Here is a 27,425-nt window from a genome sequence, read left to right as displayed (position 1 = left end):
AGGCTGAGGCAGGAGGATCCCAAGTTCAAGGCCAGCCTCATCAACTGAGACCCTGTCATGAAATGAAAAAGTAAAAGGGCTGGGGATGTAGCTCAGTGGTAGAGCATCCCTGGGTTCAATCCCCAGCACACACAAAAAATAATGAGTAGCCAGCTGAGATTGCAGATCCTAGGTCGGAGACTCAGGTCTCTGTACTTTCTAGGAGTCTCTCCATGATCAGACGGAAGCACCATCTACATTGTATCTCAGATGAGGAAACCCAGGCTTAGGGGAGTGAGAGTAATTGTTCACAGGCCTCAAAGCAGCAAATGATGAATTTTATTCATGCTTCAACATTCTAACTCCTCATATGGGGAAACAAAGAAACTGAATTTTCTTAAAAACTTTTTTGCTTGACAATAAAATCAAAACCATAAAAAGTCCTGCTGAACTAACTCTCCACCGTGGGGCCTGGAGAATCCCGTACCCTGCCTGTTGCTCCCCTAACGCCCCAGTGTAACCCCAACTCCCAGTCTTGTCCTGGGGTGTTCCTGAGAGCCAGCCACCACTCCCAGGTGAGGTCATTCAACCCTCTGGCAGGAGCTACCTTTGGGCCCATTTTACAGGAGAGACATTGTTACCTGAACAGGGAGAGGACGCAGAGGACGTTGCCACGTGAGTCAGAGTCATCGATCACCCATTACATTGTGGGATTTCACTTCGCAGATGTTCAAACCAGACACAATATGCAACTGGATTTTTTTTTAATCAGGTGAATTAAAACCTTATCGTGGCAGAACGAGTCTGCCATCTTGCTGGTTCAGTTCCCTGGAACCTCTTCTTTTCTGGCAGACCCCACATGCCTGCCACTAACCTGGTATCTGTGTGTGGGCTCTGCAGACAAGGTCTGTGCTGCCGGTTGAAGTCTGCGTCCACCAGGCCACCAGACAGCAGCCGGGGTCGGCTGTGACCTGCCAGAGGTGGCCTGTGTGCGGTGAGTGTCCAGCCTTTAATTCACCAACACTTATTAAGCCCTTCTGTGCCAGGTCCTGTATAAGCCCTAAGAATAGAAATCAAACAGTCCCTCAGAGAAGACAGGGCTGGCCATCAGCTGGGCAGTGCAACCCACGATGAGGAGACAGGACGAAACTGGGGTGCGGAAACCTCCAACAGACGTGCATGGCCGAGCGGGGGGCTCTCCAAGGAATTGTCCCCCAGGCGCGCAGCAGTCAAGTGAACACCCTTTGGGGGCAAATCACTGTACTTTATTACATCAGTGTACACACTAGGTCGCCTTTGTGCTGTTGTGTCATGTAAAATTCAAACAAAACAGAAAACTCTAGGCTCTGGAGCTTAGCTGGGCTCTGACCTGTGCTCCCCAGGGGAGTGCTTATCCCAGCCCAGCTCTGATTTGCATGTGAAGTCTGTTTCCCCAAACTAGCAGCCATTGATAAAACCTGATCAAAGACCACTGGGGGTGCTGGAGGAAAGCTGGCTGACTGCAGCTGTTTATAAAGCAACAGGGACCGGCCTTTGTTTAGAGACCTAGATAAAGTCTAGATAAAACCCAGTCTAGAGAGAACCCAGCTGTGGGGATCAGCACCAAAGAGAATGCGGGGAAAAGGCACTATTTGGTTTAAGACTCCAAGAGAACATGCCAGAGGGTCCTGCTGGGAAGAGGCCCACGCTGGCCTTCCTGACCCAGCCCCTCAGCCCCGGGCTCTGGGGCAACCACCACCTCTACAGTCACATGGATTTCTGAAAATGTGTGAAAAACTGAGATTCAGTGGCAAACCTCGTCCCACATCATAAGAACGGCCTGGAAAGACAGGGCGGGAGCAGCTCAGGAGGCCCCAGGAGTATCCAGGGACTGCTCTCCAGCCACCTCCTCTGCCTGCTCAGAGAGCTGCGTCTCTAAATAGATTTTAATACTAGGAAGGAGAAATTACCCGTTTGGGGAAACTGGGTCATAAAACAGATTAATAACACTGAATGATCGCCCGGGAGCAGCCAGGTTTCCAGTGCTACAGGATACACTAAACTAGTTTAATTGTTATGCAAATCGCACCCTCAATCCCATCAATTCCTCCCCAACGGCCCATTCATCAGCACAGTTTTCCCTGAAATCAAAACTGAGCCAGAGCTGTTCACCAGGGCCCACCGCCCCACACAGCCCTCCCTAGGCGTCCTAAATGTCCAGTGTCTCTCCTTCGGGGTCTGTCCCCATAGCACTGCAGCCTTACAAGAAATGGGTAAGTTAGGGAGAAGCATCAGGAGCTCCCTGAGGTTGACCTGTCCAGCGTGGTCTACTCTACAGACCCCACGGAGGACAGAGGCAGGAAACCTCAGGGTCTTGGTTTTTATTTTTAAGCAGAAAGGGCAACAGAATTCAATTAGCACGTGAAGCAGCCTAATTACTTCCTTGAGGAATTGTTTCCACAGCATTTAAGATGCAGGAGATCAAACACCATGGAATGTCCTTCCCCAAGAAAGGACCAGAGGAGGACAAAGGCACCACAACCAGCAGTGTCCAAACCGGTAAGGGAAGGGCCCACCAAACTCAGGATTCAAAGACGACTTAGGCTCCCAGGAAAGGAGATCACCCTCCCTTAAGCTGCATCCCAACGCAGGCTGCCTTGCGGGTTTCTAAGGCTGCGTCTGCTAGTCCTAGACACTTGTCCACTAGGCAGGCAGACACTTGTCCACCAGGCAGGCGGTTCAGAAAGAGCCACACACCGCATGCTGCTCTTTGCAGAGGACAGCACTGTCCAACCCGGGCTGAGGGTGGAGGCTGGGTGCCTGCACTAGGCTTGCACAGGTGAGGTGGAGAATGGGACATGCAGACCCCAACCCCTGCACTGGGCTGAGCAGGGAGTCTTGCTGGGGACCAGCCAGCCTGCCTTCCACAGACACACTTCTAACTTAGGGAACCAAAAAACTTACCTACCCTTTTAAACAGAGCATTCATATAGGAAAGGTGTTTTAAAAAATACTCTAGTGTCCCTCACCAATAAGGACTTGGATGTTCAGAGGCTATAACGATGCAAATATGCAAATACACAGCTCAGTGAAGTCCCCACAGTGGACTTTTTTGGGCAACAGACAGAGGCACCTTGGTGGAGAGCTGTGTGTGCCTTTTCTCCTTCCCACATTTCTATGTTTTCCAGTTTTTTCCATAAGCACACATGCCACATGACATTTTGGTCAAGGACAGGCTATGTGTACCAAGGGGGTCCCATGGGTCCTATGGCCTGGTGACGCTGTAGCATTCTAGTTAGTGTGAGCACAGGCTGCAGCTCAGAGCGATAAGGTCAGCTGAGGTTGTGCTTCTGGAAGGTTCTCTTCTGTAATGTGGAGCGTCACTGGGTCATGGAGAAGTCTGAAATAATAAAGCTACGTAGATATATAACATGAAGGCTAAAGCACCTTTTTAAAGCTTTCTTTTAAAAAAAAACTGACTCCTACAAAAACAAATCACCTATAAAATTTGACTTAGAAAACCATGCATGCAGGCCAACCCGAGAAACTTTAATTTCTTAAGTTCAAGCTTTGACTTTCTATTAACTCTACCATACTAATAATCCGGAGTCCTCAGGGAAAAAGTCATTTTGGATGGATGAGTTCTCCAAAGCAACCATCAGCTGTTCTATTAAAAAAGAAAAAACAAAACCAAAATAAGGCTCAGTGGCAGAGCCCTGGCCTAGCAAGCAGGAGGCCCCAGGTTCCATCTCCTGTTAGAGTCTGTAAACAAGTCAAAATAACACCTGGCATTTTGCCAGGGGAATGTTAAAGTTCGTAAACAAGTCTGGATGGTGCCTGGCAAAATGTCAGAGGGAGTGGTTTGAGAAGTAACAAAACCGAGCCATTAGGTGTAGAGATTCCTGATTGGTTGACTGATGTATCTAGTTTATGCTAATTAGATAAGCTGTGTGGAATGTATAAATACTGCTCCTGTCCTGCAATAAACGGCTCCTACTCCTGCTGTATCAACGTACACAAGTTATTCGTCCCCCTCCGCTTATTTTGCCCAGCCAGCCGGGCTGCGGCAATCTCCAGCACCGCAGGACGGACCCTGCCCCTTTCGACAGTTATCTTGATCAGCCTACATCCTACTCCCTGGCTTCTTAGATACAGTGACAACACAGAATCATGATTCATAAGGCTGAGAAGACGAGCGCTGCCTGACTTACAAGCACAAGCTGATGAAAGCCCTGCTTTAAAGAGGTAAATGCAGACACGGTGTTGGTGGCCATGTGCGGGATCCTAGTGACAGCTAAACATGAGGAGCTGATCAGAGGCTGGGAGCCATGGGCACACTGGGGTTTGGGTATCTGCATGAGACCCCCACATCCCCGATGGCCCGTGGGAGATGAGGGAAACGGACAGCCTAAGAGCCACCCACGACCACACGGAGGGCCAGGAGCCACCGCGTCCTGGAGGAGTTGAGGCTGGGCCTGGGCAAGGGGCTGCAACAGCTCCCCCAGGCCCAGACCCCAGCACACCCTTCAGGGGCAGTCAGGCCAGGGAGAGTGCCAGCGCTCACCTCCTCCATGTCCCTTGCTACTCACTCCAGTGACATGGCCAGCAGGGTCAAGGGCCCATGTGAGTCCTTACAAATAATGACAGAAACACTTCTATACACAGTTCTGACCTCAACAGAACGTGTGGAGCAGTGGAGAGGAAGGGAGACGTGAAATGACACATTTTTTTAAAAAGGCACAACCATAAACCACACTAAGAAACACAGTCCCCAGGAGGGGTCCTGAGGGATGGGGTCCACATGGCAGACAGCGGGCAGGGACACTCAGCATGTAGTGGGAAGGGCAGGAGCAGAGGGCGATGCAGGCCACGGTGCAGGGGCAATGGCAGAGATGGGCACTTGGTGGGAGGGGCAGCTGAAGGCTCAGGACGCCCATGAAAAGGGACATGATGCCAAAAACATCTAAATTAACATTAAATTAAGTGGCAGCACAGGTTCAGACTGGCTGCAATGCACAAAGACCCCAGAAATGGATGGGGGGCAAGGAGTGAGTTCACGGGGATGGCATGGGGGGGGTACCAGGGCTGGGCGGGGCATCAGTGTCTCACCGGCTGAGATTCTACCTGGGAAAATGTAAACTCTGGAGGTGGGCGGTGGTGACGGCTGCACAGCAGTGGGAAGATGCCTGAGGCCCCAGACACTCAAAGTGGCAATTTCATTTCTATTTCACCAGATAATGATGATGATGATGGTAACCACTGGGAGCTGTGAGGTGGCTGGGGTGGCAGACGGGAGAAGGGGTGCAGGACCTTGTGGAGGGGTGGCCAGATAGCCCTGGACAGGAAACCCAGAGAGGCTACCCTGAGGCTCCTGCTGTCACCACGCTCACAGGTGGCTCCAGCTCATCCTGGTCAACCCAGGGCCAGTCTCTGTGCCCCTACCACAGGCCACGCAGCAGCCTCTGACCAGAGACAGCCTTGCTTAACACCGTGCGAGATGCCAGGCCTGAGAGCTGTGGCCCACGCCTGTGGTACCAACAACCTGGGAGGCGGAGACTGGGAAACAGTAAGTTCAAGGCCAGCCTGGGACCCCAGAGAGACCCTATCTCCAAGCAGAAGATAAAAAGGGCCGAGGAAGAAGCTCATCGGAAGGATGCCCCTCAGTTCAAAAACAAAAAAAAGGGAAATGTCCCAAACTGCCCAGTGACACCAACCATGAATCTCCCTGGCACTTAAAAAACAAAACAAAAAATCACAGAAAAATTAAATTTGCTGGCTGATACGATCCCCTAAATCCCACTAACTAAATGTAAGGGGAAAAACGTTATGGGAAATCCCATAATTTGAGGCAGATGAAGGGGCACGAGGCCCGTCTCCCCCAGGCACTACAAGAAGCAAGAGGGCTCCCTCGGACAAGTGGGGCCAGCCCCCACCTGGAGGATGACTGGCGCCCTCCAGACAGAAGGAGCCAGAACACAGCCAGGTTGGAGAGAGAGGGGTGGCTTAACACCACCTGCCCTCCAGACGCCAGGCTGGGCACGGGCTGCGGGGCTGTGTGGGGACTGCAGCAGCACCCCCCAGCCTGTGGATCCCACATACCCTGCAGACGCACGGCAGGCTCTATCTGCCCTGCGGCTCCCTCATCTTCTACCTTGCCCAGTTACCCGTGAGGCCCTGGCAAGGACGCCCTTTCTGGGAAGTCCCCCGCACACCCCAGGGTTAGTGGTTCCAACCTTCGTGCCCCAGTGAGCCCTCACTGGACTAAGTGTCCCCTCACTGGACTGAGTGTCCCAGGGAACACATCTGCTTAGGAGATAGGGGCACCTGTCGTCTCACAGGGCTGTGGATGGCTGTGGACAGCCATGGCACAGGGAGGACACTCTCTCAGCTGGAGAGGTTCTTTCATTTCCTTGCTGCTAGTGGTAGGCAGTGCGGGGCCAGCTCTGCTCCCCCAGCCCTGCGAGCCACCCTCTGCATCTCGGGCTGCACTGCTGCCCCTGGCATCTTTGTAGCCTGCAAACAGGACTCGGCTGGGGCTAGAGAGAACTAAGGTGATGCGATGCCACAGTCTCCCAGGAGCTGTGATGACCCTCCGTCACCCAGGCTCCGCTTCTCAGTCTCTGAAACAGGACTCTGGTTCACAGAGAAGGGAAAAGACGCCCCAAGAGCTGCGGTCACTAGAGTTCGCAGGGTCAGACCTGCAGTTGCGCCTTGAGGTGTCTGAGTAACCTGTATTTTATGAAGAGAGTGAGAGGCAAAGTTCCCAATGTGGACGCGGCACACGGTTCCCTACAGGGCTCGGTCTTGCTGCACCTACAGTAACGCGGAGGGCGCGCTTCCTCGTGGGCTCACCCATGCCACCGGCTCCCACAGGCCACTTTTCCTCTCCCCAGCGAAACCCCGGTTCCAGCAGCCCAGACAGCCCTACGCAGGCCGAGACTCCGTTTTCATTTCTATGTGGTCACAATATTCTGAAAGACATGGCTAAAAGGCTTCCCAAGAACCGGAGGGACAGCGGGTTGTCTGATGGCTTTTGAATGTGGTGGGGCACAGTCCCCCACCTGGGGCTTCCCCAAGATAATCTGGCTTTACCAGTCAAGCTTCCAGTTCTGCCACAGATGACAAGAACAATTCCCTGCACCTGGGCATGGCCTCGGCAATCTGTCCCTGGGACGGCCCTCACACCTCGCCTCTCTGAGCCATCTGAGGCTCCCTCCCTGCCTGGGAACCCCGAAGCCAACTCACTCTGGGCTGGTGTCCCTCTGGCTGCTCACCATGCCTGGGCTCTGACCCCCCTCGTCACCAGGCACTTACAGGTGACCAAGATCTGAGCTGCAGAGCCACCTCCTCAGAGAGGACGCTACGCCTGAAATGCCCAAAGGAGCACCACCCGAGCGCACAGTCAGCCTGCTGATGTACGCCAGACCTGCCTTCTGCTGGCATGCAAGGGGCCGGAGGAGGAGCCCAGGGAGACTTTCATATGTGTCCGGTTCCAGCACAGAGGTGTCCAGGAGCGGTCACACGCAGCCGCTAGCTCTAGAGGGGTGAGCTGGAGAGGAGACCCTGGGCTGGGCACAGGAACCGGAGCCTGACCCAGAGGGTGAAGTGGTGGGAGTAAACCTGGCCTTCTCCGGGACGGAAAGCCAATGTCCGTGCTCGAGAACAAGAGAAAGGGACCCAAGGGGCACCAGGCCTGGCCAAGGCTGGAGTCCGAAGGCGGGCCGTGAAGACAGTGGCCCTGCCTGACCGTGGCCCTGGGGTGCAGGCCACAAGCCACGGCTTAGGGGTGTTAGAGTCCAACGCTCCACAGAGACGCCCTCAGATAGCTGGGGAGAGCCGGATGCAGGGCCAGAAAGGAGCTGCTGCTGGAGAAGAGGATGGCGATGGGGACCCTGGACCTCGACTCCATCTGCAACAGGCTGTTACGCTTCCTCCAAAAAAGGGCCTGAGGGGCTGGGCTTGTGGCTCAGTGGTAAAGCAGTCACCCTACACGTGGAAGGTGCTGGGTTCAATCCTCAGCATATCATAAAAATAAAATAAGGGCATGTGTCCATCTACAACCAAAAAATATCAAAGCTGGGGGCTGGGCTGGGGCTCAGTGGTACAGCACTCGCCTAGCATGTGTGAGGCCCTGGGTCCGGTCCCCAGCACCACATAGAACTAAATAAAGGTCTTGTTTCATCTACAACTAAAAAAAGGGCTCACAAGGGCTGAGGATGTGGCTCAAGCGGTAACGCACTTGCCTGGCATGCGCCAGGCGCTGGGTTTGATCCTCAGCACCACATACAAATAAAATAAAGATGTTGTGTCCACCAAAAACTAAAAAATAAGTATTAAAAAAAATTCTCTCTCTCTCTCTCTTAAAAAAAATGCAACAAAATGGCAAGAGCATCAACTCTTAGTGGATGCGCAGCAATTGCTAAATTATCCTTTGTATTTTCCTGTGTTTTAAAAATACCTTAAAAATATGAATTCCACCATCCACTTGGTGCTTTGGTCCATGACTCCTAACCTCTCTGCACCCCGGCTTGGGGTCAAAGCCCTTCAAGGATGGCGCTGGCTGAAGCCTGTGGCTCACCTGGGACCCGAACACTCCTGGAGACTTCCCTGTGCCCTCCCCAGGCTTCAGCCAGTCCTGGCGCCCTCCAAAGGTCATTCAAAGGCATTAAAGGTAAAACCTGAGTTCATCTTCTCCAATCCTCTGTACTTTGAGCTCCTGTTCTCTAGACAAACACAAAGAAACAAAACACGACCATTCTGCTCGATTATACAGCCTTCAGAGCCTGCAGGGACCTTAGAGACAGGCAGCCCATCCTCCAGCCGGTGTACCTGTCAGCTGACGGCCACCTCTGCTGGAACAGGCCGGGACGGAGAAGCTGGGGCCTTCCATGGTCCCTCACCGCAGAACACACCCCACTTCCACATTCATAGGCCCCACAGAGCAGGGACAGTCTCTTGTGCTTGGGAACAAGGACAGTAATGATGGTGATGATGATGTGCGGACTTGGGGATTAAGACACTATCTGTGAGCCAGGCATGGAAGGCCCTCTAACCCATCTCCTGCAATTCCCACATCTCCCTGGGAAGTGGGCAGTGTGAGAATCTTATGGATGGGGACTTGGGCTCAGACACCAGGCTACTTGCCCAAGGGCACCCAGCTAACCTGACTTAGCTGGATTTTTTTAAAGCTAAGCAAATTAAGCTCCAATCATTCCTCAGATTATTTCTGCATTCAGCTCTCTGCCATTTGTTTATTCATTCTGCCAACGACTGTTTACAAAGTACCTAGTGTCTGGCACACACTGGGGTCACAGCAGTAAACCAGAAAGTGTGGTGTTCCTTCAATAACTCTTTTTTTTTTTTCCTTGTACCAGGGATAGAACTCAGGGGCACTTGACCACTGAGCCACATCCCCAGCTCTATTTTGGATTTTATTTAGAGACAAGATCTCACTGAGTTGCTTAGCACCTCACTTTTGTTGAGGCTGTCTGAATTTGCGATCCTCCTTCCTCAGCCTCCCGGGCTGCTGGGATTGCTGGGGTTACAGGCATATACCACCGCATCCAGCTTCCCATAACTCTTAAACGCATATCAGACAAACAGAACTTCAGACCACCATAACAGTCACAGGGCTACAGGGCTTGGTGGGTGCTCTGGGACCAAACCAAAGGCCCCTTGATGGAAGTGGCTTTTTAAAAATTTACTTATTCTTAGTTTTTTTTTTGAGATGGGATCTCGTTAAGTTGCCCCAACTGGCCTCTAACTCCTGGGCTCAAGGGATCCTTCTGCCTCAGCCTCCCAAGGAGCTGGGACCACAGGGGTGTGCTACCACACTGGAGAGGAGGTGTCTCCTAAGTGGTCAAAGATGCTTTCTCTCTGAAACCCCTCCAGAGGTTCCTTTTCCACTAGCTACAAGAAAGGAGCCCCTCGTCACCCTGTTTGTTCAATGTTATTTGGAAGTTTTTTCCAGCCAATTAAACAAAAAGAAACGAAATATAAAATAGTGGAAGAGAGACAAAGTAAACTTCACTTGTAGATGAAGACCGTGGCCTAGGAAGTGCAGCCCAGGAACTGAAGGCCTGTTACTAGAAACAGTAAATACACTAAATACAAAACCTTCTCCACCAGGCCCCACCCAGACATCGCTGCTAATTACACAAGAAGCAACAGTAACTGGCTGGTGGGGAGCCAGAGAGCACCTAAGCCAGGGATGGCAACTGGCCGGGACAGCCTGAGAAGGCACACGTTGCTTTCTGGTATTTCAAGCAGAGGTGTTCAATCTGATTCTAATCAGGATTTTATCACATCAGACAAATCTACATGAGATAGGATATCTGGCCTGTCTTCTTTAAAAATGCCAAGATCAATAAAGACAACAAAGGAACTGACCCAGGTTGGGGAGACCAGAGAGACGTGACAGCAAACTCGACCCTTCATCCTGGACTGCGTCCTGCACCAGGGACAGAACACACTGAAGGTGCTCCTGGGACAGCTGATGAAACTGGTACACAGACTTCATATCAAATTACGAGCACCCATCCATGATAAATTTCCCAAACTTAGTGAGATCAACGTTACATAAGATGCCCTTATTTACAGAAAATCTAGGCTGCGGTGTCAAGTGGGGGGAAGGATATGTACAGTTCACTCCTAAAAGCACACGCACAGAGAAAAGCTAAAGTAAATGTGGCAGAAGGCTAAAAAGGAACAAATCTGGGCAGAGGATGGGTGAGTTGTTTGTACTAATCTTAAAACTTTCTTGAAAGCTTATTTTTTTAATGTTAAGATTTTTTTTAAGTTGGTATTATAAAACTCATACCAAAGAAAAGCACACAGCCAACTTTTCCTAACACTAACTCTTTAGAAAGTAATGAGGAAAAAAGATCCATTCATACTATGAAAACAAATACATAAAACACCTAGGATTAAACATGACAAGAAAAATAGGGCTCTGTCTGAAGCAAACCAGTACTGCAGGGTGCTGGCCTGGAGAGCAGCCCACGAGGGGCACTGTGCACTCTGCTCCTGTCAAGGGCAGAAGGAAACAGTGCAGGCCCGTGAGCCACAGGGCCTCGGTCCCAGTTAAGCAGCACAGATGGCAAATAGACAGCTGGGCATGATGTGTTCCAATAAAACTTTATTTATAAATACAGATGGCTGGCAGGCTTCTGTCCACAGGCTGCAGCTGGCTGCCCTGATCTAAAATGGACTGGCTAGCTGTTAAGTGAACCGCTGTCATCCCTTTCCTGGGCACATTGCCCTTCCCTGGAGTGGCCAGGGGCTGGGCTCTGATCACTGGCATGAGTGGGCCTGGCCCATCTTCCCTGGGACCCACCTCTCCTCTGGTGCCAGCCTGCAGAGCTGAGTGGGGGCCAGCGGAGTCTCCCAACAGTGCCACCCCCTGCCCTTGTGGGACTTGCAGGCAATACCCAATGTTCACCCCAACATGTAGTGGGTGCCATGGCAGGTCCAGGTCCTGTGAGCCAAAAGCACAGCACTGCGAGGGCTTGTCAGACAAGTGCCACCCGGTTGGAACAGGAGCCATGTGGGCGGCAGTCAGGGGCAGGCAGACGTGCCACACCCACTGTCTACCAAGGAAACATCTGCAAGGACATGAATGAAATACGAAGGACCTGCACTCACATGCAACCGTAACACCAGGGAACACAGAGGCCCCTCTGTGGAGCCCCTACGCAGCACACCTACCCCCGCCCCGCTCTCCGCAGAAATCTTCCTTTGGATGTAAGTCATCCAAATCTGGATTCAAGAGGGCAATAAAGGGACCATGGAAGACACCCGCTCCAACTGAGGCCACAGTGACAGGGACAGAGGACAGCTGTCCATCTGTGCAGCAACCAGGCACTCCAAAAGAGCCTTTAACATGGGGCAGGCTTGCAGGGCCTCCCCACAGCCTGGGCCACCTCCACCACCTCCAATCACACTGCAGAAAACCAGGCTGCCCTGAGGCAGACGTAGACAGAGGGGCCACACTCAGAGCTCTATGGGCTCTTGGGCACTCTGGGAACAGCGGCACCTGAGACTGTCCCAAGTTACCTTGAACACTGGAAAGGAGTGAACACCTTGGCTCCTCAGTCGTGTCAGCCACGTTCCAAATGCTTGCTGGCCCCACATGGCCCACAGCTAGACAGTGCAGCTGTAGAAAGTTCAAGACTCTCCATGGCATCCCTATGGCCAGACCAAGGGTAGGCAGGCCTGGAAAAATCTGTCCACATCACAACTGAAGAGGAAAATGCAATTGCAAAGAGAGCCGAGCAGCTGGCAAGGTCTGCTCGTGGGTTAGAACCTAACTGGGGCTCTGTGTGCTCCGGGCTGGTCCTGACCCAACAGAGAGCCAGGTGCTCCAAGGGCAGGAATCTTCTTCAGGCTGAGATGAGTCTGTTCCCAACCGCAGGGACGTACCTGCCAGGCAGACAGGATCCCTGCGTCCCGAGGCAGAGGAATACCCTCCATGCTTCCCTCCTCCAACTCACGCCCGCCACCCCAGCCTGCTCTCCCCAGCATCAGCTTTCATCTGACATTTCAAGACTGGCTCCGAGGAATGACCAGGGTTATAGATCACTTCCCACTCAGGACAGCCCAGCTACTGCTTCCTGGGAACACATGGCATTCATTTTGTCAGCATGACGGAAGGGACACTTCTGGGAAGGCTCTCTGGCCCCTCGGCCCTGCAGCACCTCTGAGCCTGGCTCACCCTCCAGGACCAGGTGGGAGTGTGCTCGGCTGAGTCTGTAGCTTACTGCGCCCAGACCCCACGGACTCCCATGTCACAGCCACAACTATCAAAGTCGACCACACGGCCCAGCCACAGGGAAGGCAGCACCGGACTCCCTGTGTGCATCCTGGACACTGCCAACCCCACCCCAAGCTTCAACCCTGGAACTGGAGCCACACGGTGGAAGAGCAGTTGCCTGAATTGGCTTAGGTGAGGAGAGGACGAAAAGCAGGCCTCCCAGGGTCCCCGTAGTAGTGGGTGGGAGAAAACACATTTTTATAAAATACAAAAGTGGTAGTTCTAACAGTGTGCTTAGAAAAGTCTCATGAAGAATCCCAAACAACAGTCGCTGTCGCCTAAAAATGCACGGGGTAGCTGACATTGCCCAAGACCCCTGTGGAGCCCCCTGGCCCTGCCTGGCCCGCCCACCCTGCTACCCCTGGCAGAAAGGGAGAGGGAGGCCCACAGGCCCACCTGCTCAGGGGAACCGACAACCTGAGAGAACGGAGGAGTGCCACTGTGCCATAACACTGCTGCGGTCACCTGAATCATGCCACAAGGCACCAGGCAGGCCAGTGACTGCAGTCTGCTCCGGTGCAAGGTTTCCACTTTTATATTCAAAGGGACCAAGTTTAAGTACCAACTGAACCTAAGGCGGCACGGACTTTTCTTTGTACGGTAAGATGCACTGGTGTGAGCCTGCACACCTCAGTAGGTACCTTTCCCGTGGCCAACGCAGGATGTCATAAAACCATGCGTGGGGTTAAGAAGGTCACTCGTGAATGCAAGACAGCAATGGATTTTAATGTAATCTGTAGTCTGGCACCAGAGCCCACGACGCAGCTCAGAGTCCATTTTGCAACTAGTCTGTAAGAAACCGGAGTCTTGGTGAGATGTCAGGAGCTTCAGTCACCTGAAAAGCCGCTAAAAGCCCCCGACACTCCAGCCACACGTCTGCGGCCACATCGTCTTCATGTCCTTCGGCCAAAGTGACACACCCAAAGCAGAGGCAGCTATGAGAGTCCAGCAGTGTCTGTCAGCCAGGCGCTGAAGACGTGTGAAGGAGAAGGAGAAAAAACGACCCTTATTCTAATTTTGTTTTCCTTTGGGAAATAGAGGTTTTTTTCCATGGAAGTTATTTTTGAAATATGCTTATTATTGCTATTTTTAGATTAATAAATATGTGTTTTAATTTCTCATATGGTAAACATTCACAGACATATCTCACATAAACCAAAGTACTTTGAGGTCCCCAGGAACATGTAAGGGCACACAAGGGCCCTGAACCAACCCCTGTGAGCTGCTATGTAGGTAGAGTATGTCCAGGCAGTGCCACCAGAGAGCCGGCCCTGGGCTGGTGAGGTGGCAGGGGGCGAAGAGCAGGTACTGGGACGCCAGTGAAGTTTCTGAGCATCGCAGCAATCAGATCAGGGCTCAGCTCTGCAGCACCAGGAAGAACGAGTCAGTACCTCTGAGGGAATAAATGGAGGCCAGTTTGCGCCCTTGAGACAAGGTTAGACACGGGCCAGATGACTGGGGGCAAACAGGAGTCTTTTCAACCACGTCACGTACAAAATGTCCATCTCCATTTTCTGTCTATTGACCAGCTTCCTCTACCCACCAGAAATCTACCCACCAACTCTCTGCGCATGGGTCACCTGAGGGAAGCGATCCTGCCCGGGCCAGCCCAGCCTCAGACACCAAGCCACACACAGCACGCCTCCTGGTTTCCCTTGTAAACTCACAAGCTGTGTTCACACACACACTGTGTTTTTCTTTCTTTTTACCAACTGGTAACATCTTACCAGGAAACCAGAACTCTTGAAGTGATCATCCCAATGAAAATTAACTAGGAAATCTCCTAACAAATAGCAATGTTAACAGTCTACTTCCAGGAAATCAAAGTAAAAGCATTTCAAATAATCCTCTCATTTTAATATGAAATGCTTTAAATGTGGGGTAATTATGGTAATGAGGCATTGCTGCAATTTGAGTTGTCATTAATTTAGCAAGTTTATCCCCTGACATTCACAAGATGCAAAAACAGCAAATAGTAAATTACTATAACTCTAAAGCAAATGCTTTGGTTTCATTTCAGCACATAACTTTAAACATAGCTGAGTCTTTTTCAAAAATATTAAATATGAACCCCATTAAGACTCTCCATTATGCCCTTTTAGGTCCTACCAACCCACCACCTCAATCTTCCAGCAGCGTAACAAAGGCCTCCACACATTTACTCTAAGTCCGTTTCAACACGCACTGCAGGATAAATGACATTCTTTCCACGGACTGATTTTTAAGACTCTATGAACTTTGTTATGAATGGGTGTAAACTCAAAACTCTCAGTGTGAATGAGACCCTAGGAGATGGTTAATGTTATAGCAAGGACTCGATGGACCGCTGCCCCGATTTGCCACATTTCCACAACTTGTTGTTGTTGTTGTTGCAATACTTGGGATCGAACCCAGGGGTGCTGTATCACTGAGCAACATCCCCAGCCCTTTTTAATTTTTCATTTTGAGACAGGGCCTCACTATTGCTGAGGCTGGTCTTGAACTTGCCATCTTCCTGTCTCAGCCTCCTGAGTCTCTGCTATTACAGGCATGTGCTGCAGCAACTGGCTCTCCCCAAATTTTTAAAGCAAGCCTCTAACAAGATGACGGTTTAACTGAACAAACACACCCAACGCACAATCACAGCCAACTTAGCAAGAAAGAAAGGAACAGGAGACACTGTACTTCCTATTCTGCCTGGATGACCAGACACACACACACACACACACACACACACACACACACACAAAAGCCAAGAAAAGCCAAGGCCTCTCCTCTCTGCCACACAGCGCCCCACCAGCCTGCCCGGGCTGGCTATGCCGCCTCCTCCTCCCACCCTTGGGCTGAGCCCTCCTCCCCCTATCCAGTCACTGGGGAGGACCTTCCTCCTCAGATGGTCTTTCACCTGGATCTGCCCCACTGCGGCCCCAGGTCCAGTAAGCCAGGCTGGATGACTGTCCGGTCCCTTACGTGGCTTCTGCTGCCCTTACAGCTACCACAAGCCCACCCCTCCCCACGTGGCTCTGCCCATCTTCACTCCAGGCCCCCTCTGCGTGGAGACGAGAACAGCACAACCCTGGTCCTCACGGCTTCTGGCTCTGACCACTGGAAAGTGGTGGATCTGACACTCTCTCGTCCCAAGTGCAAAACTCAGCTCAGCACAGACGCCATTCCTGGCCAACCAGCTGTGACCCAGCATCTCCCTCCGGGGAGGCAGTGCTGAAGAAGGAGTGCCGTGACTGTCCTTGGATGCTACACAATGGACACTCAGACAAACTTGCGGTCTTTGTCAAGTCTATGGCATTTTCCAATTAATTTGAAAATAACCATGTCGTACAGATAACTAGTGCATGATGGTTAAAAACTAATTGAACATATTTCAATTGGCCAGTCAAAACAGCAACGAGAAACTATGTTATATATGTTTTTATTGGGTCTAAAATAATTATTTGTGTAGTAAAACGCTCTGGTGGTTACAACTAATTGCTTTTTATCACGGCACAAGTGCAGGAGCTGGGATCCATAACACCCGCCACTCACCGCAGCCTTTTCAGCAGGTAGAACGCGTCGGCACTGCTAAGCACCTAGGGCTGGGGGCTGGCAGGAGCCATGAGAGGACAGGAGAGAATAAATTAAGGGACTCAGGCAACAACTATCCAAAGCTGCTAATGTTACAAAAAGGAGCCCAACAGAACATTTTCGCTGCCTGGCAGACACACATGGCAAGACCTGCCATGCAGTTTGGGCAATAAATAAATAAACAAACAAACAAACTGGAGTTTGATCAGCTCTCCAGATCCAACAGTCAATTTACAGGAATGACAGGGGACCGGGGCAGATGCCACAGGAATCCAATTTGTAAGAGGAGCTGTGGAAACTTGCACATGACAGATGACCCTCTTCCTTCCATGGATAAGCTGAAGCAGGAAAAAAAGAGGGTGACGTGGAGCCTGCAGATTGAGAGATCCAGGAGGCCCAGCCACCAAGCCCCCAGCAGAACCTCCTTGGGATTTCAATTCAAGAAAAGGCACAGGAGGAAGAAAATCCCCTCGAAGTGAGGGAAACCTGAACCCGGAGTGGAGAGATGACAGCAGGGAACTAAATTCTCAGGTGTGACAATGACGCTGTGGTTAAGTTTTTTTTTAAAAAAAAGAATCCTTCAATTTTAGTGATATGACATCTGTGATTTGCTTCTAAGTAACTCCGGGAGGCGGAAGGCAGAACGGGGATGCAGATGGAAAAGGGTGGCCATAAGATGGTGACTGTGGACACGAGGTGATGGGTCTATGAAACTCCACTACTCTGTTTTTATGTTTGAAATTTTCCATAACAAAAAAAGAATGTTTTTAGAAAGTAACCATGTTCCTTACAGAAAATTTGGACAATAAAGACAAGTATAAAGTTAATAATAATAAAAAAAAAAAAGTCAAAAAAGTCTCATAAATCTTGCCACTCTAAGCTACCGCAAAGGGAAGTTTTGAAACTATTCAAGTGCTCAAGACTTCCTACAAAGGGACTGGGGAAAGGACTGCAGAGGAGGAGGAAGAGCAAAGAAGGGCCGTGAAAGGGTATTTCAAGTTCACCAGTCATATCTAATTCAAATTCTGAATTAAGTGGTGTCAAAGACTACACACACACACACACAATGTAACCTAAGAAGACTGCCACATTTCAGGAAACAAAGCCAAATCTATAACAATGTTTTGCCCCTATAGAAACTACAAGTCCACTTAGTCATTGATTTGTTCATTCAACAAGTATAAGTGAGTTGCTGTTACTGCTTGCCAGTGCCTGCACCGAGGCTAATTAAAGGTGACAGATTCTCAGCCCGAGCCTCAAGGAGAGCTTAGGGGCTAGAAAAAGTGCTACCACTGAGGCACATGCAGTCCTGCCAAGCCCACCTGAAGTCTTGCCAAGCCCACCTGAAGAAGCCACTGAATCAGAGCTGACGCATGCTCCTTTGGGCCTAGCAGCTCTGGTGTGATTTTCTACCACAGGGTCAGACTCTGCGGTGCACCAAGTTCAGCTCTGAGCAGTGTCACAGGTTGTTTTCCCCCACCACCACCAATAATTTAAAATGTGGAAGATTGGAAAAGTTATACTTCTAGTAACAATTGGGGGTGAAGTCTGATTTTCTTCCCAAGTGGGAGATGCACAGGGGAGTGCATGCAAATGTCACCCAGGTGGCTGTCACCTGTACTAAGGATGGGGAAAGAGGAGGCTAAGGACAAGACTGCTTTGGGAATCAATACAATGCAAAACCAGCAATACAAAACCATTCCGTCCAATGAATTCACACATGTTCAAGTCAACAAAACTCCAATGCCACGAGAGAGAACTCGCAGCTAAGGCAAAGAAATTCATAGCTTCAAATGTTAATGGCAAAAGTGGACACCAAAGCCCTAGGGAACAGACATGGTAAGTGTTGCGGTGACTTTAGTCAGTAATGCATTTCCCATTCAGAGTGACGAAAATGTTCACAACCCACTTCCTTGCTCTGAATTCACTGAAATTTCTTGATTATTTTCAATGTGATCGTCCTAAGAAACCTGACCTAACTCTTAAACAGAAGTTCACAACATCCTGTTCCATATACGCGATTACTTCGCTTCCTAAAGGAAAAGAGAATGTGCACCCGCTGGAACTGTTCAACTATTGTTAACAGGCTTCAGCGGTTTGCAGAACAAATGTCTTTTCTCTAGGAGGGCAGACACGGGCATCCGCTTACTAGTTTTCCTCCTGCACCCTGGTTCTGTTCTACCATTTGCGTCTCTGCTAACACGGATGGTGCTCAGAAGTACAGTTGAAATCAAATAAATACAGACGGCACAGTGAGGCGCAGTACTTGGTGCACGTCTAAAGCACAAACTCAGTGGCCACACATTTTCGGACAGCTAAGCCAGCGCTCCCAAACACACCCACTGAGATACCAATTCCTTGAAGTACAGATTTTGAGGCACCGTGTGCACCAATAAACTTTCAAAAATAATAGGCTTGAATTGGCCAATTTGGTAGATGACCAGGAGGACCCTGTGGGTTGAAACTTTCCCATGTTACGGAGAAAACACGAGTATGAACACCTCATTCAAGATCCGGTAACTGGGCACCAGGTAAGGGGTGGCTAGGGCAGGAAAACCTGAAAAGAGGGCTGTAGAATCCGAGCTACATGAAGGTACAGAGACAGGCCTCTAGGGGCCTGGGGGACGTGGAGAGCAGTGTTTACCTGTCATTTTCTCACTGGAGGAGTCTGGGCCTGGGACACCCTTAACATGGCAATGGACCCAGTGTGTAGGTTATGAGAGAGGAAAAGAACTGTTATCTGCCAAGTCCTGACTTTACAAGTGCACACCTTTCAGGTTTGGAAAATGAAGGTGTACTTTCCCTCTCACACCCTAAGTTGGGGTGAGTCACTGTTGATGTTGAAAATCATTCAATAAAGTGTCTACAACAAACATGCCCGACCCTAAAAGGGGAGCAGTTTAAAGAAAGAAAGGCAGGGCCTGGGAGTTAGTCCAGCAAAGACTCCCTGGATTCCAGTGCTCCTAAATGTGTTATGAGACAGACAGACAACTCTTGGGTGTACACAACCGGCACTGAAAGGTACACACACTAGTGAGGGGTTGGAGGCAATTACGGAATAGAAAAAGAAAGTGTAGCAGAGGAAGTGAGTAATCTGCCAGGCTTTCTCCTAGAGCACAGACTTCAAGTCCCCGAGGTCCCCTGAAGTCCCCAAGGGCTGAGGGCAGCACATGGGGTGGGGAACTGCAGGGCAGGGAAGGGGCAGTGCACCAATCAGATGGTCAGTGGTCTAAAAGGACTCTGAAACAAGGGTCCCAGTTCCAGTGGCTAAGGCCTCCCATTCCCTACTACCTCTGACCTCAGGTTACACTGAGGCACTCATTTCCTGTCCTGGCCCCTCCCTGCCCAGCTGACCCTCGGCTTCAGACCTGCCCCTAACACAGGGATTATGGGGTGGGGGATCCCATCCAGGGACCACTGGTACCAGGCTATCCCCTCCAGGACAATCATGGTCTGGGGTGGGGAAGGGTGATATGGGTGATCCAGACCTGGGGCCTAGAGGTATTATCCTGAAGTCAAGACCTGGAGGGCGTGGAGAGTGACCTCAAGACCCAGGCTCAGCTGGGGTGACACTGGCAGGAGTGTACCTGGGGATCTAGGTTGTCAAGGGTCCAGAGTAACCACAGAGACTAAGACAAGTGGAGGTTGAGGTTGATCACAGTGGTTGAGACCTGGGGGTAACTGGGGTCGGGCTGATGCTGGGGACTCAGGCTGAATACCGTCAGGGGTGGTCCCAGAGGTTCAGTTCTGATGGGGTCAGGGGTCGACTCTGGGAGTTCAGACTAGGTGGAAGTGTGTGTGTGTGGGGTGACCCCAAGGATTCAGGCCTGATGGGGTGGGCGTGGGGGTAACCCTGAGGTTCAGGCCAGTATGGGGGCCCCCGGGGATTCAGATTGGGCAGGGTCATAGCCAGGGTGATCTCGGGGGTAACCCTGGGGATACGGGCCTGGTGGGGTCACAGCGGGAGTTAACCCCAGGGATTCGGTATCTGGGATGATCCTGGGGGGATTCAGGACTGGAGGAATTGGGGTCCGGGGTGATCCGCGAGATTCAGGCCTAGCGGGGTCGCAGCGGGGCTAACCCCAGAGGTTCTGGCCCAGTGGGGGTCGACGTCGAGGATGGTCTCCGGGGTTCAAAACGGGAGGGGTTGGGGTGGTGCCGGGGGCTCAGGGCCGGCCCTGGGGGTTCAAGGCGAACGGTGTCGCAGCGGCTACGGACCCCGGGGGTCCGGCGGGGCGGGGCGGGGCGGGACTCACTGCTTGGGCAGCTGCAGGGCGGGCGCGCCGCGCCGCTGGAAGGCCCCGTCCACGAAGACGCCGTTCTTGCCGAGGCAGCGCAGGTAGAAGTGCGGCTCCTGGAAGCTGAGCTGCAGGTGGCGCCGCGAGATGAAGCTCGACAGGCCCATGCTCAGGTCCACCGAGCCCTGCGACGAGTTGCGGCCGATGGTGACGCTGGTCTGCCGCATGAGGAACTCGNAGCAGCGCGTGCCCGTGCCTCCATCCCGGCGACCCCCCAAGTTTTGCCCTAGGGTCACCGGAAAAAGGGGGACATGCTCAAAGGCGTCTCCTGGGACCCGATGACTCCACCTCCCCCCCAACTCCGAAGTGAGAGCCTACTTGAGAACCCCAGTTGGGAGTTTCACACAGTCGCGGAAGATCAAGTTTGAGGGAGGACGCTGGTGATCCAGCCCGACCCCCTCTTGTTCTTTTTGGAACCATTCAACAAATACGCAGAGGACTAAGATGCCCGAACACAGACCTTAGCTGCAAACAGGGAATGGCCACTTTGGGCATTACTCAAATCCCTTTAGGACAGCAGGGTCCTGGTCCTGTATTGTTAATTCAGCCAAGTCCCCCTAAAAAAAAAAAAAGTGGTCTCCTCTTTTAATAACTGTTGAGTATGAAAAAGTAGACACAGCTCCCAGCCGGATGGAGCTTACAGTCTCTTGGGAGTTACAGACACGTTAAAATCAGAGACACAGACTGACACATGTAAAATCACAACGACCCAATGTTTGGTGGGGGGCGTGCTGCATAGCGCCACGCAGGAGGGAGAAGGGAGACCTGACCATCTATGGTGGGAAGCTTCCCTACCTTCTTCCCACCTCCCAGCCACACACGAATCCAAGCACTACGTTATTGAGTATATGGATGTGAAGAGAGGAAGTATGTGTTTGGGATGCAAGGGACTCATTTTCATGAGAAGCTGCAGCAACAGACCCTACTTAATTGAGAAGGAATCCCTTCTCTAAGTAAAGACACATGAGCCAAAGCCCAAAGGGTGAATTGGCACTAACTGGGGGAGTAGTTGGGAGTGTAGGGGGACAGTGTCCAGCCAAGGAACATATGTGCTGAAGATGTGTGCCTTGGGGCAGTGGATAGAAGTCTTCTGTGTGTGGAGCAGAGTGATCAAGTCAGCTGAACCAAATGAGGTTAAGGAGGACTGCAGGACTGTGTTGGGTCCTATATGGATCTGGTTCTCCCCCCCAAAAGCATGGAGGGTGTGCACATCCCTGTATTTTAAAATCCACCCACTCTGGCTACCAGGGAGCCTGACTTCACAAAGGGTCAAAGTGATCCATGGGAGGCTGGTCAGGAAGCTGCTGGACTGAAGAGATGGGCTTAAGGAGAGAGATGGAGAGAAGCCAAGGGATTTGAGAAGTATCGAGCTCATACCAAGTGATTCACACCAACATGGTAGGCATATAGGATGGTGTCGCTGCCATGGGAGAAAATATGGTGGTTCCTCGAAGTTGTATATAGCAGTCCTATATAATGCAGAATTCTACTTCTGGGTATAAATACCAAACAACTGAAAGTTGGATCTTGAAGAGATGTTGGTACACCCACCTTCACAGCAGCGTTATTCACAACAGCTAAGATGTGGATGTCACCCAGATGCCCATCCATACCTGCACATCATCCAGTGATATATTATTCAGCCTTAAAAAGGAGTGGAAATTTGACAGGTGCTATAACATGGGTGAGTCTTGAGAACACCATGCTCAGTGCAACTAAACAGATGCAATAAAAAGGACAGATACTGTGTGATTCCACTTCTGTGAGGTCCTAGGGTGATTAGATTCATGGAGACAGTAGAATAGTGAGTCCCAGGGGAGGGGGAAGACAAGTCAATATTTAATAGTTTAATAGGGACAGACTTTCTGTTTGCAGGAATGAGAAAGTTCTGGAGATGGATGGTGGTGATGGCTGCACAACAGTCTGAATGTGCTTTAATGTCACTGAACTGTCCTCTTAAAAATGGTTCAGATTGGAAACTTTATATTATATATGATTTACCACAAATTAAAGGGGGGAGGAAATTTACATAAAACTCCAAGATTACTTCCTCTGGCTCATCTGATGTGACTTGTCACTTTAAAAAAAAATTGTTTTTAATTCTTGATGGACCTTTATTTTACGCATTTATTTATATGTGGTGATGAGAATCAAACCCAGTGCCTCATACATGCGAGGCAAACGCTCTACCACTGAGCCACAACCCCAGCCCATGACTTGTTGACTCTTTTAATGGCAGGACCGTTTTGTGACCAGAGGCTTGTATATGCTTCCAGGCATGTCAGGGCTGACTTAATATTAAATGTGAAGAATTATGCACAGACTGACAAACTTAGATGATTCTTTGCTGAGTAGCAAGAAACTGTATGACAATAATGCCCAGAGATTGCAGCTGACTGTGACCTTGACAAGTCTAGACATCTATTTGTTTGCAATCCCTTTTTCCTTAAAAAGAAAGTCATTGGGCTGGGGATGTGGCTCAAGCGGTAGCGCGCTCACCTGGCATGCGTGCGGCCCGGGTTCGATCCTCAGCACCACATACAAACAAAGATGTTGTGTCTGCCAATAACTAAAAAAAAAAAAAAAAAATTAAAATTCTCAAAATAAATAAATAAATAAATCTTATATTAAAAAAAAGAAAGTTATTGGTATATTGACAACTACCAAAGAGAAGGTAAGAAAGGGGCCAATAAAAAGTCATTAAACAACCAAAATATGTAAACAGAATTCTTCTTTCACTCCCTTCAGGTCTAGAGGGCACGCTAAAGCTGTCTCACAAAGATGGAGTCCCATAATAGCCAGACTCCTACTATGATAGGCTGACAACTGAAATAGAAAGAAATAATAATAATAGAAAGAAAGATATAATCCACTAAAAAATAGACAAAAGGTATGAACAGGTACTTCACGAAAGAAGGTATACAGGTGACAGACAAACCTATGAAAAGATGTTCAACATTATTCATGAATAGTGTGCAAATTAAAATCACAATGGCCTATCACTACACATCTGTTAACGTTGCTTAAAAAAACACACAGGCCTGAGACAGGAGGATCGCAGGTTCAAAGCCATCCTCAGCAACGGGGAGGCACTAAGCAACTCAGTGAGACCCTGTCTTTAAATAAAATACAAAATAGGACTGGGGATGTGGCTCAATGATTTAGTGCCCCTGAGTTCAATCCCTAGTCCCTCACTCCAAAAAAAAAAAACACCACACACACACACACACACACACACAGAACTGACAATATCAACACCTGGAGAAAAGGTGGAGCAACCGGAACTCTCACCCATTGCTGACATGCAGAATGGTACTGACCCTTCACGAACCAGTTTGGCAGTAATATCTTGTATCTTGTATACTACTCTTACTGTAGGGCTCCTAACTGCATTCCAAGGTGTTCACCCAAGTGAAATGAAAACTCAGATTGACACAATGACCTATACATGAATATTATAGTGACTTATTCATAATCAGTCACAATGGGAAGCAACCCAACACCCCTTCTGTACCTCAGCTAGGGAGGGAACAAACTGTGTTACAACCAGGCCTTGGAGTACTCTACAACAATGAAAAAGCAAGATATCAATATACAGGGTGACATGGATGAATCTGATGAGAACCATATATGATTTTATGTGTATGACATTCTGGAAGAGACAAAACAACAGAGATAGAGAGAGATAGAGATAGAGAAGAAATTGGTCACAAAGTGACTTTGGGGGATTCTGGTGGTAGGGGGAGGTGTGGCAATTGTGATGTCAATTATATGACTACATATCTGTCAGAAGTAGCACTGCTTTGCAATAAAGAGAGAATTTTACTCTATGTCGATCATACCTGCATTTAACATTTTTCTTTAAATCTCTGGAGAGATTGTATTTATAAAAGCCAAAAACGAGGCCTAAGAGGTCTGCTGCCCAATTCAGACGCCACTAGCCACGTGTCCTACTTGAACTTACGCTCTAATCAAAATGACATAACAGCATACATTCCATTCCTCAGTGGCAGGAGCCTCATCGCAGATGCTCAGTAGCCGTCGATGTCTAATGGTTACTGTGTTGGTCAGGACAGATAAAGAACAGCTCCAACATTGTAGAAAGTTCCACTGAACTGTGTTGCCCTGAGAGTCTGGGAGTGGCTGGCACTTCTGTCCTCTCCTCCCTTTACTCTCTGAAATCTGAGAATCACACCGTGCGACATGTGCCCCACACATGGTAACTGCGGCAGAAGACCCACAGAGAAAGCCAATGGGGTCACTCGCCACCTTAACCCAAAGGGGTCCTTGCTTTGCCTGCTACTCTGGGTGAAAAAACACAGGCAGCAGAATACAGCCCCCCAGCACAAGACAGGAGCCTAGGGAAGCCCCTCCCCCAGCAGAAGCTGAGTCTGAAGGCAGGAGACAAAGTCCAGAGGGAGAATCCTCAAAATGCAAAAGCAGCTGGCTCCCTCTAGTATCTCAGAAGACCTGGAGCTCCATAAATAGGTGGTGAATGATTGGAGAACTCAAACGCTTCTCTGTCTTCCCATCGACCCTTCCTTTTCCTGTCTGCTGGATCTCACATCCTGCTGCTTCTATATCATTCCCAGATCCTTCCTGTGCCCTCAATATTGCTTCCTGCCCATTCCCTGAGCCCCTAGGATTTCACATCACACTATGACGAGGACTCTGCCACTCCTGAGAAGGTCTGCATTTGTGTATCACTGCAAAAGGCAAAAAAAAAAAAAAAATGTGTGTGTTTGTGTGTGTGTGTGTGTGTGTGTGTAAGGCACAGGATAAATCATCCATGAACACACTCCCTTACCCATTACAGATCATCGTCTTAAAAAAACCTAAGAGAGATGAGCCTTGTTTCTTCAGCTTGCTTCCAACAGGCGAACTCATTTTTTCTTTTACAGACATTCTGTCATTTAGAACTCGCACATATTTTTTAAAACACCAATTCAGGAAAAGATATGTCTGACTCGGACACCACAGGAAATGTGTTCAAACCAAAACATGGGGACATAAATGCTCTTGACAGAGTACGCTTGTGTGGGGGCTTAGGAAAAAAAAATAGAAGTGAAGCGTTATGTGTGATTTGTCTATTTCCGTGTGACAAATAACTCCCAAATTCTTAAACTATAAACGTGTATCTTCTCACAGCTCCTGTGGATCAGTATGGTAGCAGTGACTTAGCTGAATGAGTCTGGCTTGGGTATTTTGTGAGGTTGTGTCAAGATGTTGGCGGGTCCACGTCATGTACAATCACAAGAATGGGACATTAGATCCCATGCATGTATAATATGTCAAAATACATCCTACTGTCATGTATAAAACTAAAAAGAACAAATAAAAATTAAAAAAAAAAAATGTTGGCCAGGGCTCTGTCTTCTGGAAATTTGCCCTGAGGCTCCACTTCCAAGGTGGCACCTTGCACACTTGGAAAGTTGGTGCTGTTTTATAGACAGGAGGCCATGTGACCTCTCCACAGGACTGCTTGAGTGTCCTCACAACATGGTGGTTAGTTGGTCCCAAAGCCAGGGATTCAAGGAAGAGCACAGAGGAGCCACAACACAAGGTCTTTCAGGACCTGGCCTCAGAAGTCCCACCCTGCCTGTCCACAGAATCCTAGTGTTTACCCAGGTCAGCCCAATTCAGCGTGGAAGAGGATGGTGCAATGATGTGGATGCCAGGAGAGGAGTGGGAAAGTGGTATTGATGTGCCACATAGTTATTAGGCATCCTGACAATTTGCTGGTGATGATAATGAAAGCAACCTGAATAAGTCCATCCCTGACCTGGATGGGGAGGTGAAATGAAATACACTGAGATGCTTGGGATGCTCCATGAAATCAGACCAACCTGATGATATGTGGAAGGGGCATGGACATTGGAGCCAGCCATACAGAAACCCCTGAGGATTTGGGGACCAGTGGGGACTGGAAGATTATTGGGATCCAGAACTCCACGTCTCCCTTGTTTGGCAGCAAGGGACAATGAAAATAAGCACAGTGGTGGCAAATCTATCACAGGCTCTGGGCCAGGCACTATGCAGAGTGTTTCCCAAGCATTAATCACTTTATCCTCCAGTGACCTTGCGAGACGGGTTAAGGCTGTTACCCCAATTTATAGATGGGGAAACTGAGGCACAGAAAAGATTAATTGTACGCAGAGAGTCTTTGGCTAACTGCAGTTAGAATGCTCCAGTGTATTTCAAGATGACTATGTTCTCCCCTCCCTGCTGGAAGCACAAGGTTTTTTCTTTTTTTTTTTTTCCTCATCTTTACTGCAAAAGAAAATCTGGTAGGACTTGGTAGAAGCAAAACTCAGCAAAGCATGAGGGATCCTAAGACTGGTTCCCTGCTCTTAGCTCTCAGACTTGTCCACACGGAGCCTCCAGCCATGTATCCACTGCAGTTTAGGATTTCCAATCCTGGCTCTGGGCTCCTGTAGAGCTTTGGCTATTGGTTTCTGCTCTGGGAAGTTGTGATTCTCTATCTTCCTATCTTTCTCCAGTTGGTTCAGTGGTTTGCTCTGGGGCCTCATGGATCCAAGAAAAGGTGTTCATTTTTATTTGTTCACCTTTTGTTTGTTTGTTGTTTTGATAGGAGCGGTGAGTTCTAGGCTTCTTCCATGCCAAACGGAATTGGGAGTTGGTAATTACAAATGGTTATTCAGCAACTTGATTTCTGCTTCTCCTGGAATCTCTTTAAGCCTCCACCTCCACCACTAACTGCTCGGTTCTCCAGTGTCTCAAGGGTCACACCTCTAGAGAAACTTCTGTCCAGCCTCATGAATCACCTTTGGGCCTGGTGG

The 27,425-nt window shown here is 49.8% G+C and overlaps 1 protein-coding gene across 1 annotated transcript in view; it reads right to left on the bottom strand.

Moving 5' to 3' along the window:
* Foxk1 (forkhead box K1) overlaps positions 1-27,425 on the bottom strand; it is a 90,866-nt gene that overhangs the window by 40,885 nt on the left and 22,556 nt on the right. The window contains exon 2 of the mRNA XM_048785179.1: positions 20,584-20,939. Coding sequence (XP_048641136.1) covers positions 20,584-20,939 — 356 coding nt within the window. The remainder of the gene's footprint in view (positions 1-20,583; positions 20,940-27,425) is intronic.

This window comes from Marmota marmota, unplaced genomic scaffold, assembly GCF_001458135.2.
Source record: "Marmota marmota marmota unplaced genomic scaffold, marMar, whole genome shotgun sequence".
NCBI classification, from domain to species: domain Eukaryota; kingdom Metazoa; phylum Chordata; class Mammalia; order Rodentia; family Sciuridae; genus Marmota; species Marmota marmota.
This window is presented reverse-complemented; position numbering and strand designations above follow the sequence as displayed.